At 39.9% G+C, this 14,374-nt stretch overlaps 1 protein-coding gene across 1 annotated transcript; it reads left to right on the top strand.

Moving 5' to 3' along the window:
• The first annotated feature begins 2,544 nt into the window (after nt 1-2,544).
• LOC106595670 (gastrula zinc finger protein XlCGF26.1-like) lies at nt 2,545-9,922 on the top strand. The gene is made up of 2 exons (XM_014187037.2): nt 2,545-3,013; nt 6,514-9,922. The coding sequence occupies exons 1-2, from the start codon at nt 2,758-2,760 to the stop codon at nt 7,938-7,940; spliced, it is 1,683 nt and encodes a 560-aa protein (XP_014042512.1). The 5' UTR covers nt 2,545-2,757; the 3' UTR covers nt 7,941-9,922.
• Nucleotides 9,923-14,374: the final 4,452 nt, after the last annotated feature.

Below are 14,374 nucleotides of genomic sequence, written 5' to 3'. Positions count from 1 at the left end.
TCTCTGATAGTCATAATAGAATATGGAGCTCTCTGATAGTCATAATAGAATATGGATCTCTCTGGTTGTCATAATAGAATATGGAGCTCTCTGATAGTCATAATAGAATATGGGGCTCTCTGGTAGTCATAATAGAATATGGAGCTCTCTGATAACAGAATGTGGAGCTCTCTGATAGTCATAATAGAATATGGCGCTCTCTGATAATAGAATATGGAGCTCTCTGATAGTCATAATAGAATATGGAGCTCTCTGATAGTCATAATAGAATATGGAGCTCTCTGGTTGTCATAATAGAATATGGAGCTCTCTGATAGTCATAATAGAATATGGAGCTCTCTGGTTGTCATAATAGAATATGGAGCTCTCTGATAGTCATAATAGAATATGGAGCTCTCTGGTAGTCATAATAGAATATGGGGCTCTCTGATAGTCATAATAGAATATGGAGCTCTCTTGTGTCATAATAGAATATGGAGCTCTCTGATAGTCATAATAGAATATGGAGCTCTCTGGTAGTCATAATAGAATATGGAGCTCTCTGGTAGTCATAATAGAATATGGAGCTCTCTGATAGTCATAATAGAATATGGGGCTCTCTGGTAGTCATAATAGAATATGGCGCTCTCTGATAATAGAATATGGAGCTCTCTGATAGTCATAATAGAATATGGAGCTCTCTGATAGTCATAATAGAATATGGAGCTCTCTGGTTGTCATAATAGAATATGGAGCTCTCTGATAGTCATAATAGAATATGGAGCTCTCTGGTAATAGAATATGGAGCTCTCTGATAATAGAATATGGAGCTCTCTGGTAATAGAATATGGAGCTCTCTGGTAGTCATACTAGAATATGGAGCTCTCTGATAACAGAATATGGAGCTCTCTGGTAGTCATAATAGAATATGGAGCTCTCTGGTAGTCATAATAGAATATGGAGCTCTCTGGTAGTCATAATAGAATATGGAGCTCTCTGATAACAGAATATGGAGCTCTCTGGTAGTCATACTAGAATATGGAGCTCTCTGATAACAGAATATGGAGCTCTCTGGTAGTCATACTAGAATATGGAGCTCTCTACCATCTGGTATAAAATACAGTATATACATGTGATATGAGTAATGTAAGATATGTAAACGTTATTAAAGTGGCATTGTATAAAGTGACTGGTGATCCATGTATTAACGTGTCCAGTGATTGGGTCTCAATGTGGGCAGCAGCCTCTCTGTGCTAGTGATGGCTGTTTAGCAGTCTAATGGCCTTGAGATAGAAGATGTTTCTCAATCTCTCGGTCCCAGCTTTGATGCACCTGTACTGACCTCGCCTTCTGGATGATAATGGTGTGAACAGGCAGTGGCTTGGGTGGTTGTTATACTTGATGATCTTTTTGGCCTTCCTATGACATCGGTTGCTATAGGTGTCATGGAGGGCAGGTAGTTGCAGTTGCCGTACCAGGATGTGATACAGCCCGACAGGATGCTCTCAATGGACTGAGATGCAGTGCCTGAGACCGCTGTGCCCAGGTCCTGTACTTCTACATTAGGTATTGTTACACCATGTAGGAGCAGTGTGGAGATAAAGTGGGGTCTGAAATGATTGACATCCTTGATAAAGATGAGCAAAAACGACTGTACAAAATAAATAATTCAAACAATGAGCTATAAAATTGGAAAATATATAATTTGATTCTAATACAATTGCTCAGAAAAATTGATTTTGTGTAACAAGTAATTGTAATCCAGCACCCCCCCTAATATTCTCTCTCTCTCTCTCTCTCTCTCTCTCTCTCTCTCTCTCTCGACCTAAGCCCTAGGACTCCTTGCTGTCCCCAGTCCACCTGGTCGTGCTGCTGCTGCAGTTTCAACTGTTCTGCCTGCGGCTATGGAACCCTGACCTGTTCACCGGACGTGCTACCTTGTCGCGGACCTGCTGTTTTCGACTCTCTCTTCCGCACCTGCTGTCTCTAACTCTGAATGATTGGCTATGAAAAGCCAACTGACATTTACTCCTGAGGTGCTGACCTGTTGCACCGTCTACAACCACTGTGATTATTATTGTTTGACCCTGCTGGTCATCTATGAATGTTTGAACATCTTGGCCATGTTCTGTTATAATCTCCACCCGGGAACAGCCAGAAGAGGACTGGCCGCCCCTCATAGCCTGGTTCTTCTTTAGGTTTCTTCCAAGGTTTTGGCCTTTCTAGGGAGTTATTCATAGCCACCGTGCTTCTACACCTGCATTGCTTGCTGTTTGGGGTTTTAGGCTGGGTTTCTGTATTGCACTTTGTAACATCGGCTGATATAAAAAGGGCTTTATAAATCAATTTGATTGATATAAAGTTTATTTGAAATTCGTACTAAAAATCAGAACTAATCAATCAACACATTATTTTCTTTGTAAAAGTGTTAATATAATTTTAATTAATATTTTTTTTTAAATAAACATTTCCCCCAACTGCGTTACCCACTCCAGTCAGCAGATGGCAATGTGTGTTTTTCAGGGTATACTGCTAGTGTGACGTATAATCTAGTGGACGGAAAGCCTCTTCAACAACTGCAGCCTCCTCGGTAGCTCGCTTGCTAACATTGTCGAAACATTCAAGCTCTTTAGACAATTTCGTGGTTTATTTGCGACTATGTTTTAAACGCACTTCTGTGGAAGCAACTAGTTACACCATTTAATGTCATATTGACGTTGTTGTCAGTCAGCTAGCTGGCTGGTTAAGTTAGCACTAGTTTAGCTAACATCCCCGACCATGAGTTTACTATGCTACTCTCTTCCTGCTAAAGAAGACGTTTGGTGGACGGAGAAAGGAACTATCGTGAAAGAGGAGGCTGTTACCGTCAAAAAAGAAGTTAAAGGTGAGGCTGTTACGGTGAAAGAGGAGGAAGACGCGTTCAATTTGAAAGAGGAGGATTACGATTTTGGAGTGGAGGAGGAAGATAAGGAGATTAATGTCACATTGGAGGAGGAAGAAGCAGAAAAGAAGACTGGAGATCTGATTAACTCCAGTAAGTACTATCTTAAACAGGGACACAAACTCTGCAGTTGTTGAACTGTGTGTTTTAAAAAAAAACATTTTTTAAAGGGCGCTACACTTGGATATGTTTGTCTGTACTGTAGGAATTGTTAAAGACATCCTCCGGTGACGTTTGAACGTTTCCTGTTGAAAAGCGATATATAAATACACTAAAGATCAACATTGTGTTTTTTTTAAAGACACAACTGCAAACTTCAAGGAGTTTGATGGGAAGACACGATGTCACCAGCTGGAACTCCAGTTGGCATTCTGCATTCTCACTACAGATTTCAGCCGTTCGCTTAGCCCGGCGACTGGCTCATGTGAACTACAATCAAGAAGCGTGTGTTACAACCTGGTCTCAGAAGGGGAAGGGTTAGCTAACATGCTAAGTAGTTGCAAACTAGCTAAAAAGTAGTAAGTAGCTAAAAATGCTAAAGTTATCCGTGTTGAAATTCGAACTAGCAACCTTTGGGTAGCTAGACGTTCGTGTTATACGCTCACTCATCCACACCAGTCAACCACCCTACCTTCATTTTTGCCTTAAGTAGCCATCTGTCTTATGTAACCATACCAAACATATCATACTAATTTCAGTGTCCTGGATTTACATGTACCATGTTACGTCTAGTCTATGAGACAAGGCTGTGTGTGTTTAGAAAGTAAATCATTGCTTGCGATACTGCTTTCAAAACAGCGAGAAAGAATCCTTCAAATTAAAAAGATACTTACTGCAGCAGTTACAGATCCATACAGCTATGGGTGACTCCATCCTACTAAACTACACTGTAGCAGTTACAGATCCATACAGATATAGAGCCTCCATCCTACTAAACTACACTGTAGCAGTTACAGATCCATACAGCTATGGGTGACTCCATCCTACTAAACTACACTGTAGTAGTTACAGATCCATACAGATATGGAGCCTCCATCCTACTAAACTACACTGTAGCAGTTACAGATCCATACAGCTATGGGTGACTCCATCCTACTAAACTACACTGTAGCAGTTACAGATCCATACAGATATGGAGCCTCCATCCTACTAAACTACACTGTAGCAGTTACAGATCCATACAGCTATGGGTTACGTTAATAGAACGGTACATAAGGGGTTACGTTAAGATGGGGCTAGAACGGTACATAAGGGGTTAAGGTTAGATGGGGCTAGAACGGTACATAAGGGGTTAAGGTTAGATGGGGCTAGAACGGTACATAAGGGGTTAAGGTTAGATGGGGCTAGAACGGTACATAAGGGGTTAAGGTTAGATGGGGTTAGATGGGGCTAGAACGGTACATAAGGGGTTAAGTTAATTGTAAACACCTTATTCTTCGTTCCAGCTGCAGCGTTTCCAGAGTTGACTGAGTCATAGTTCAGGAAATCAGTCAACTGAAATACATTCATTAGGCCCTAATCTATGGATTACAGATGACTGGGAATACAGATATAATAAAAATATATATATTTGGCTGAATCAAGCTACCTTATCTGACTAAATCGGTAATAGAATTACCACAGAATATAGAAATGTGAAATAGATAAAACAACTGTAGAATAGATAAAACACCAGGATATAGAACTGTGGAATAGATAAAACACCAGGATATAGAACTGTGGAATAGATAAAACACCAGGATATAGAACTGTGGAATAGATACAACACCAGGATATAGAACTGTGGAATAGATAAAACACCAGGATATAGAACTGTGGAATAGATAAAACACCAGGATATAGAACTGTGGAATAGATAAAACACTAGGATATAGAACTGTGGAATAGATAAAACACCAGGATATAGAACTGTGGAATAGATACAACACCAGGATATAGAACTGTGGAATAGATAAAACACCAGGATATAGAACTGTGGAATAGATAAAACACCAGGATATAGAACTGTGGAATAGATAAAACACCAGGATATAGAACTGTGGAATAGATACAACACCAGGATATAGAACTGTGGAATAGATACAACACCAGGATATAGAACTGTGGAATAGATACAACGCCAGGATATAGAACTGTGGAATAGATAAAACGCCAGGATATAGAACTGTGGAATAGATACAACACCAGGATATAGAACTGTGGAATAGATACAACACCAGGATATAGAACTGTGGAATAGATACAACACCAGGATATAGAACTGTGGAATAGATAAAACACCAGGGTATGGAACTGTGGAATAGATAAAACACCAGGGTATGGAACTGTGGAATAGATAAAACACCAGGGTATAGAACTGTGGAATAGATAAAACACCAGGGTATAGAACTGTGGAATAGATAAAACACCAGGATATAGAACTGTGGAATAGATACAACACCAGGATATAGAACTGTGGAATAGATAAAACACCAGGATATAGAACTGTGGAATAGATACAACACCAGGATATAGAACTGTGGAATAGATACAACACCAGGATATAGAACTGTGGAATAGATAAAACACCAGGATATAGAACTGTGGAATAGATACAACACCAGGATATAGAGCTGTGGAATAGATACAACACCAGGATATAGAACTGTGGAATAGATACAACACCAGGATATAGAACTGTGGAATAGATACAACACCAGGATATATCCCTTTGTTTTGGCAAGCTTAAATACGTTCAGGAGTAGAAATTTGCTTAACAAGTCATCTAAAAGTTGCATGGACTCACTGTGTCTAATAATAGTGTTTAACATGATTTTTTTATGAGTACCTGATCTCTGTACCCCACACATACAATTATCTTTAAGGTCCCTCAGTCCAGCAGTGAATTTCAAACACAGATTCAACCACAAACAACGGAGGTTTTCCAATGCCTCGCAAAGAAGGGCACCTATTGGTAGATGGGTAAAAATTAAAAAAGCAGACATTGAATATACCTTTAAGCAGTGACTGGCCGTAGTGATGTTGTAGTGACTGGCCGTAGTGATGTTGTAGTGACTGGCCGTAGTGATGTTGTAGTGACTGGCCGTAGTGATGTTGTAGTGACTGGCCGTATTGATGTTGTAGTGACTGGATGTATTGATGTTGTAGTGACTGGATGTATTGATGTTGTAGTGACGTTGTAGTGACTGGTCGTAGTGATGTTGTAGTGACTGGATGTATTGATGTTGTAATGACTGGATGTATTGATGTTGTAGTGACTGGATGTAGTGACTGGATGTAGTGACTGGATGTATTGATGTTGTAGTGACTGGATGTAGTGATGTTGTAGTGACTGGATGTAGTGATGTTGTAGTGACTGGATGTAGTGATGTTGTAGTGACTGGTCGTAAAGAATAATAATTCAAATGCAACTTTGAACAGGTATTACCTGGGATTATCTAATGGCTATCAACCAATCAGCATCCAGAATCCATATTTACCATTTTATAATGAGGTATCTAGTCTGGTTTAAACCTCATAGGAAGACAGTTTAATCATGTGGAGGTTTCATTCATGCCTCTGTTTAACAAAATTAATCTGTTTGTCTTTGGCAGGAGAGAGACCAGACTCTCACTCTGACAGCGGGACGAGTCCTTCAGGGGATCCAGACCCAGAGATTCCCAAACCAGCGACACGACACAACTGCTCCCAGTGTGGAAAGAGTTTTAAGTGGTTATGTAAACTCAAAGAGCATGAGAGAACACACACAGGAGAAAAGCTCTTCCAATGCTCCCATTGTGAAAAGAGATTTAACCAGTCATCACATCTGAAAGAGCATGAGAGAATACACACAGGAGAGAAGCCTTTCCAATGCTCCCAGTGTGGAACGAAATTTACACGGTTAAGGCACCTGAAAGAGCATGAGAGGATACACACAGGAGAGAAGCCTTTCCAATGCTCCCAGTGTGGAAAAGGTTTTACACGGTTAGGGAACCTGAAAGAACATGAAATAATACACACAGGAGAGAGGCCTTACCATTGCTCCCAATGTGGAAAGAGTTTTACCCGAGTAGGGCACCTAAAAATACATGAGAGAATACACTCTGGAGTGAAGCCTTACCTCTGTTCCCAGTGTGGAAAGAATTTTAGGTGGTTAGAGAACCTAAAGCAGCATGAAAGGACACACACAGGGGAGAAGCCTTACCATTGCTCTCACTGTGGAAAGGATTTTACCACATTAGGGAACGTAAAAGAGCATGAGACGAAACACACAGGAGAAAAACCTTTCCAATGTTCCAAGTGTGGAAAAAGTTTTACACATTTAGGAAGTCTGAAAAGGCATGAAGCAATACACACAGGAGAAAAACCCTACCACTGCTCTCAGTGTGGAAAGAGTTTTACCCAGTTAGGGTATCTGAAAAAACATGAGAAAATACACACTGGAGAGAAGCCTTACCACTGTCCCCACTGTGGAAAGAGTTTTACCCGGATAGGAAGCCTTAAAGAGCATGAGAGGATACATACAGGAGAAAAGCCTTTCCAATGTTTCCAGTGTGGAATGAGTTTTACCCATTTATTGAGCCTGAAAAATCATGAAGGAATACACACAGGAGTGGAGAAGACCTACCACTGCTCTCAGTGTGGAAAGAGTTTTTCCCACTTAGGGAACCTGAACAAACATAAGAGAATACACTCTGGAGAGAAGCCTTATCCCTGTTCCCATTGTGGAAATAATTTTAGGTGGTTAGGAGACCTGAAGGAGCATGAGAAGACACACACAGGGGAGAAACCTTACCACTGCTCCTTGTGCGGAAAGGATTTTACCAAGTTAGGGAACCTAAAAGAGCATAAGAAGAAACACACAGGAGAAAAGCCCTACCAATGCTCCCTGTGTGGGAAGACTTTTACCCAGTTAGGGGGCCTGAAATATCACGAGAGGACGCATACAGAAAAAAAGACCTACCACTGCTCTCAGTGTCAAAAGATATTTACCCGGTTAGGGAACCTGAAAAAGCATGAGACAATACACACACTTAGGTGAGGATAAGACCGTCCATTGCTCCCCATGTGGAAAGAGTTTAGGTCAGTTAGGGAACCTGAAAGAGCATGAAACACAAATACAGCAGAGAAGCCTTACTACTGCTCTAATTGTGGAAAGACATTTTCCTAGTCAGACGACCTGAAATAAGGTTTTGTTTATATGAAATCATATTGTACAGCTTTCCCAGGACTGCCGTGCAGAAGAAATACCTGTAGAGACGCACAAGATTGAACTTCACTTCACTTTTTACTTTGCCCCGTTAACACTATCAACGTTTCCCACTACTGAAATGGGGAATTATTATTATTATTATTATACTACTATGGGAATTGTGAATTAATCAACCTAATATCAGCCCCTTTCAATGCAAAACAAATCTAACTATGCAAGACTTAGTCTGTGATTTTTTTTAAATCATTTTTTTAGGCAGAGTGCGTGGGAGGAGGATTCTATCGCACTGAAAAGTCAGGTGCGGCAGTGAGTGGATGTGCTTGTTTTGAAATCAAACCATGTTTATATTATATCCTGGTGTTCTATCTATCTATTCTACACAGTTGTTCATGTTTTTTTTGCTAGTTATTAGCCCAGTTCTAGCTCATTTCTGGTCAGCAATGGGGAGTGATGGCTTCCTACGGGTACATTTCTAGCCATCTTTGAAAAGCAAGTAAGATTAAAAAAATATATATATATCTTAAAGGGAGAGGGTTGTATTTTGAGACAAGCTTGAATAAGCTAACTGGCCAATAGGCAAAGGGTATTATATGTTTTTGTCTGACTGTATTGATTATAGTATGGGAATAATAATGACTTTTATTTTGAAAAGTGGTTTCTTGCATCATACATTACAACAACATTTTCAGTCACCTACTTGTCTGAAGGCTAAAAAGTCAAGCCCTGCATGTTTTCAAAAGTCTCATGGAATGTAGGGCCTACATTGAACACCACACATTGGCTGCTACTCTAGGCTGAATGATAGAACAGCTATTTCCATGTTAAAATGTTATGGGGTGCATTTTCTCCATTGTTTTTGATGGTAGACCACTCTGGTAATAGACCATTTAAAATTACGTGAGGAGACAGGAGAAAAGCCCTACCACTGCTCCCAGTGTGAAGCGTTTCAACCAGCTACAGCACCTAAAATCACATGACAGGAAACACAAATGAGAATCTACCACTGCTCTCTGTGTGGAAAGAGATTCATCCGGTCAGAGGAGCTGAAATCACATGAGAGAATAGAGAGGCTGTGTTCTGACATATGTTTTTGACTGAGAATATATGTTTTTGTTTATGCCACACAAAACCAAATTGTATATATGAAAGCTTGCTCAAAAATAGGCCTACATTTCTTTGTCATCTCGAGACATGGTCATATCTAAATTTAGATTAAAATTCATAAAAAGTGTTTTATTTTGATTACGAACGTAGTGATTGGATAAAGTATAAACCCTTAAATGTTGTTTATTATGGATATTGCCCTTAAATGTTTAATTATTATATAGCTGGATGGAATTTTCCCTTTCTTGATTTTAACCTTGAAACCCCTTGAATTTAATTGGATGATTTGGATATTGATAAATACATTTGATTGGATATTGATAAATACATTTGAATATATGATTTGGATTTCTCAACAACAAAAAATGTGATTGGATTCATGATTTGGATATTGCAAAATGTACAGTATTAAATGGATGACTATAATGGGCATACAATTAATTATAACCTTGAAACCACTTGAATTGAGTCGTTTAGTTTCATTGAGATAATTTGTGTAATATTCATCAAGCTAATTAATACATTTTTTCACTTTTTCATTCCGGGATATTGTGATGTCATTATGGGATAGTGTGATGTCATTATGGGATATTGTGATGTCATTATGGGGTATTGTGATGTCATTATGGGGTATTGCGTGTAGATGGGTGAGGGGGAAATATATAATTAATACATTTTGAATTCGGGCTGTAACAATAAAATGTGGAAGAAGTCAAGGAGTCCTGTACATCTACATTAGGTATTGTTACACCATGTAGGAGCAGTATAGACCTAGTCTGTTCATTATATACATCTACATGATGTATTGTTACACCATGTAGGAGCAGTATAGACCTAGTCTGTTCATTATATACATCTACATTAGGTATTGTTACACCATGTAGGAGCAGTATAGACCTAGTCTGTTCATTATATACATCTACATTAGGTATTGTTACACCATGTAGGAGCAGTATAGACCTAGTCTGTTCATTATATACATCTACATTAGGTATTGTTACACCATGTAGGAGCAGTATAGACCTAGTCTGTTCATTATATACATCTACATGATGTATTGTTACACCATGTAGGAGCAGTATAGACCTAGTCTGTTCAATATATACATCTACATGATGTATTGTTACACCATGTAGGAGCAGTATAGACCTAGTCTGTTCATTATATACATCTACATGATGTATTGTTACACCATGTAGGAGCAGTATAGACCTAGTCTGTTCATTATATACATCTACATTAGGTATTGTTACACCATGTAGGAGCAGTATAGACCTAGTCTGTTCATTATATACATCTACATTAGGTATTGTTACACCATGTAGGAGCAGTATAGACCTAGTCTGTTCATTATATACATCTACATTAGGTATTGTTACACCATGTAGGAGCAGTATAGACCTAGTCTGTTCATTATATACATCTACATGATGTATTGTTACACCATGTAGGAGCAGTATAGACCTAGTCTGTTCAATATATACATCTACATGATGTATTGTTACACCATGTAGGAGCAGTATAGACCTAGTCTGTTCATTATATACATCTACATGATGTATTGTTACACCATGTAGGAGCAGTATAGACCTAGTCTGTTCATTATATACATCTACATGATGTATTGTTACACCATGTAGGAGCAGTATAGACCTAGTCTGTTCATTATATACATCTACATTATGTATTGTTACACCATGTAGGAGCAGTATAGACCTAGTCTGTTCATTATATACATCTACATTAGGTATTGTTACACCATGTAGGAGCAGTATAGATCTAGTCTGTTCATTATATACATCTACATGATGTATTGTTACACCATGTAGGAGCAGTATAGATCTAGTCTGTTCAATATATACATCTACATGATGTATTGTTACACCATGTAGGAGCAGTATAGACCTAGTCTGTTCATTATATACATCTACATGATGTATTGTTACACCATGTAGGAGCAGTATAGACCTAGTCTGTTCATTATATACATCTACATGATGTATTGTTACACCATGTAGGAGCAGTATAGACCTAGTCTGTTCATTATATACATCTACATGATGTATTGTTACACCATGTAGGAGCAGTATAGACCTAGTCTGTTCATTATATACACCTACATGATGTATTGTTACACCATGTAGGAGCAGTATAGACCTAGTCTGTTCATTATATACATCTACATGATGTATTGTTACACCATGAAGGAGCAGTATAAGTGTGGATGACGGATCACCACCTCAAGCTGAACCTCGGCAAGACGGAGCTGCTCTTCCTCCCGGGGAAGGACTGCCCGTTCCATGATCTCGCCATCACGGTTGACGACTCCCTTGTGTCCTCCTCCCAGAGTGCTAAGAACCTTGGCGTGATCCTGGACAACACCCTGTCGTTCTCCACTAACATCAAGGCGGTGACCCGATCCTGTAGGTTCATGCTCTACAACATTCGCAGAGTACGACCCTGCCTCACACAGGAAGCGGCGCAGGTCCTAATCCAGGCACTTGTCATCTCCCGTCTGGATTACTGCAACTCGCTGTTGGCTGGGCTCCCTGCCTGTGCCATTAAACCCCTACAACTCATCCAGAACGCCGCAGCCCGTCTGGTGTTCAACCTTCCCAAGTTCTCTCACGTCACCCCGCTCCTCCGCTCTCTCCACTGGCTTCCAGTTGAAGCTCGCATCCGCTACAAGACCATGGTGATTGCCTACGGAGCTGTGAAGGGAACGGCACCTCCATACCTTCAGGCTCTGATCAGGCCCTACACCCAAACAAGGGCACTGCGTTCATCCACCTCTGGCCTGCTGGCCCCCTACCTCTGAGGAAGCACAGTTCCCGCTCAGCCCAGTCAAAACTGTTCGCTGCTCTGGCACCCCAATGGTGGAACAAGCTCCCTCACGACGCCAGGACAGCGGAGTCAATCACCACCTTCCGGAGACACCTGAAACCCCACCTCTTTAAGGAATACCTAGGATAGGATAAAGTAATCCTTCTAACCCCCCTTAAAATATTTAGATGCACTATTGTAAAGTGGTTGTTCCACTGGATATCATAAGGTGAATGCACCAATTTGTAAGTCTGCTAAATGACTTAAATGTAAATGTAAATGTATAGATCTAGTCTGTTCATTATATACATCTACATGATGTATTGTTACACCATGTAGGAGCAGTATAGATCTAGTCTGTTCATTATATTCATCTACATGATGTATTGTTACACCATGTAGGAGCAGTATAGACCTAGTCTGTTCATTATATTCATCTACATTAGGTATTGTTACACCATGTAGGTGCAGTGTGGAGCTACAGTTGGGTCTGAAATTGACACCCTTGATAAAGATTAACAAAAACTGTATAAAATAAATAATTCAAACAATGAGCTATAAAATTTTTGTATGTACAAAAAAAATAGGAAAATATACAATTTGATACTAATACAATTGCTCAGAGATTGAGATTTTGTGCAACAAGTAATTGTGCTCCAGCAACCTCCCCTTGGGATGATAATGACACTAAAATGTTTGAGTTCTAGAACACATTGGGAGGGATCTTACACCATTCCTCCATACAGAATCCTTCCAGATGTTTGATGAGTTCTAGAACACATTGGGAGGGATCTTACACCATTCCTCCATACAGAATCCTTCCAGATGTTTGAGTTCTAGAACACATTGGGAGGGATCTTAGACCATTCCTCCATACAGAATCCTTCCAGATGTTTGATGAGTTCTAGAACACACTGGGAGGGATCTTACACCATTCCTCCATACAGAACCCTTCCAGATGTTTGAGTTCTAGAACACATTGGGAGGGATCTTAGACCATTCCTCCATACAGAATCCTTCCAGATGTTTGATGAGTTCTAGAACACATTGGGAGGGATCTTAGACCATTCCTTCATACAGAATCCTTCCAGATGTTTGATGAGTTCTAGAACACACTGGGAGGGATCTTAGACCATTCCTCCATACAGAATCCTTCCAGATGTTTGAGTTCTAGAACACATTGGGAGGGATCTTAGACCATTCCTCCATACAGAATCCTTCCAGATGTTTGATGAGTTCTAGAACACACTGGGAGGGATCTTACACCATTCCTCCATACAGAATCCTTCCAGATCCTTGATATCCTTTGTCTGTGATTATGGACTGCCCTCTTCAATTAAAACCACAGGTTTTCAATGAGTCCGGAGACTGAGAAATGTTGATTTTTGTGCCCATTAACCATTTCTTTGTGTATTTTGATGTGCACTTGGGGTTATTGTCTTCCTGGGAAGATCCAATTGGGATTGTCTTGCTGGGAAGATCCACTTGGGGTTATTGTCTTGCTGGGAAGGTCCACTTGGGGCCAAGTTTAAGCCTCCTAGCAGAAGCAACCAGGTTTTGGTACTGGGTAAAGTTCATGATGCCATTGACCTTAACAAGGGCCCCAGGATCAATGGATGCAAAATAGCCCCATAACGTCAAAAATCCAGCATCAATTTACAACAGGTACGGGGTTCTTTTGTGCTCATGCATTCTCATTTAGACTCTAAACCCACCAAGGAGCTCTATTTTAATCTATCACTTAGCAACAGATGTAAAGTTGGTTTTGAATTACTAATCAATCAACACATGCTTTTATTTAAGTGTTCATTTTATTTAACAGAAGAAAGAAAAAAACATTCCAACTGCGTTTACCCACTCCAGTCAGCAGATGGCAATGCTGCTACTGTGAAGTATAATCTAGTGGACGGAAAGCTTCTTCAACAACTGCAGCCACATCGGTAGCTTTCTAGCCAACACTGTCAAAACATATACGCTCTTTAGACAATTTTGCGGATTATTTGCGACTGTTTTAAACGCACTTCTGTGGAAACAACTATTTACCCCATTTAATTTCAAATTGACGTTGTCAGTCAGCTAGCTGGCTGGTTAAGTTAGCACTAGTTTAGCTAACATCCCTGACCATGAGTTTACAAAACTACTCTCCCCCTGCTAAAGAAGAGGTCTACTGGACAGAAAAAGGAACTATCGTGAAAGAGAAGGAAGAAGAGGCTGTTACTGTCAAAAAAGAAGTTAAGGGCGAGGCTGTTACACACGTGCATTTAATCTCTTTCTCTTATTAACACAATGTATTACATTTACACTACAGTTGTGTTACGTTCCCCAGTTTCTGTGTT

Source organism: Salmo salar, chromosome ssa02, assembly GCF_905237065.1.
Source record: "Salmo salar chromosome ssa02, Ssal_v3.1, whole genome shotgun sequence".
In the NCBI taxonomy this organism is placed as follows: Eukaryota; Metazoa; Chordata; class Actinopteri; order Salmoniformes; family Salmonidae; genus Salmo; species Salmo salar.
The sequence above is the reverse complement of the archived record's forward strand: the minus strand, read 5'-3'. Positions and strand labels throughout refer to the sequence as shown.

What these genes read in the sequence shown, in the direction of transcription:
- LOC106595670 (XM_014187037.2), top strand. Translation starts at nt 2,758, where the DNA reads ATGAGTTTACTATGCTACTCTCTTCCTGCTAAAGAAGACGTTTGGTGG. An exon ending in TGGAGATCTGATTAACTCCA is followed by an intron (nt 3,014 to 6,513) that starts GTAAGTACTATC and finishes TGTCTTTGGCAG; the next exon opens with GAGAGAGACCAGACTCTCAC.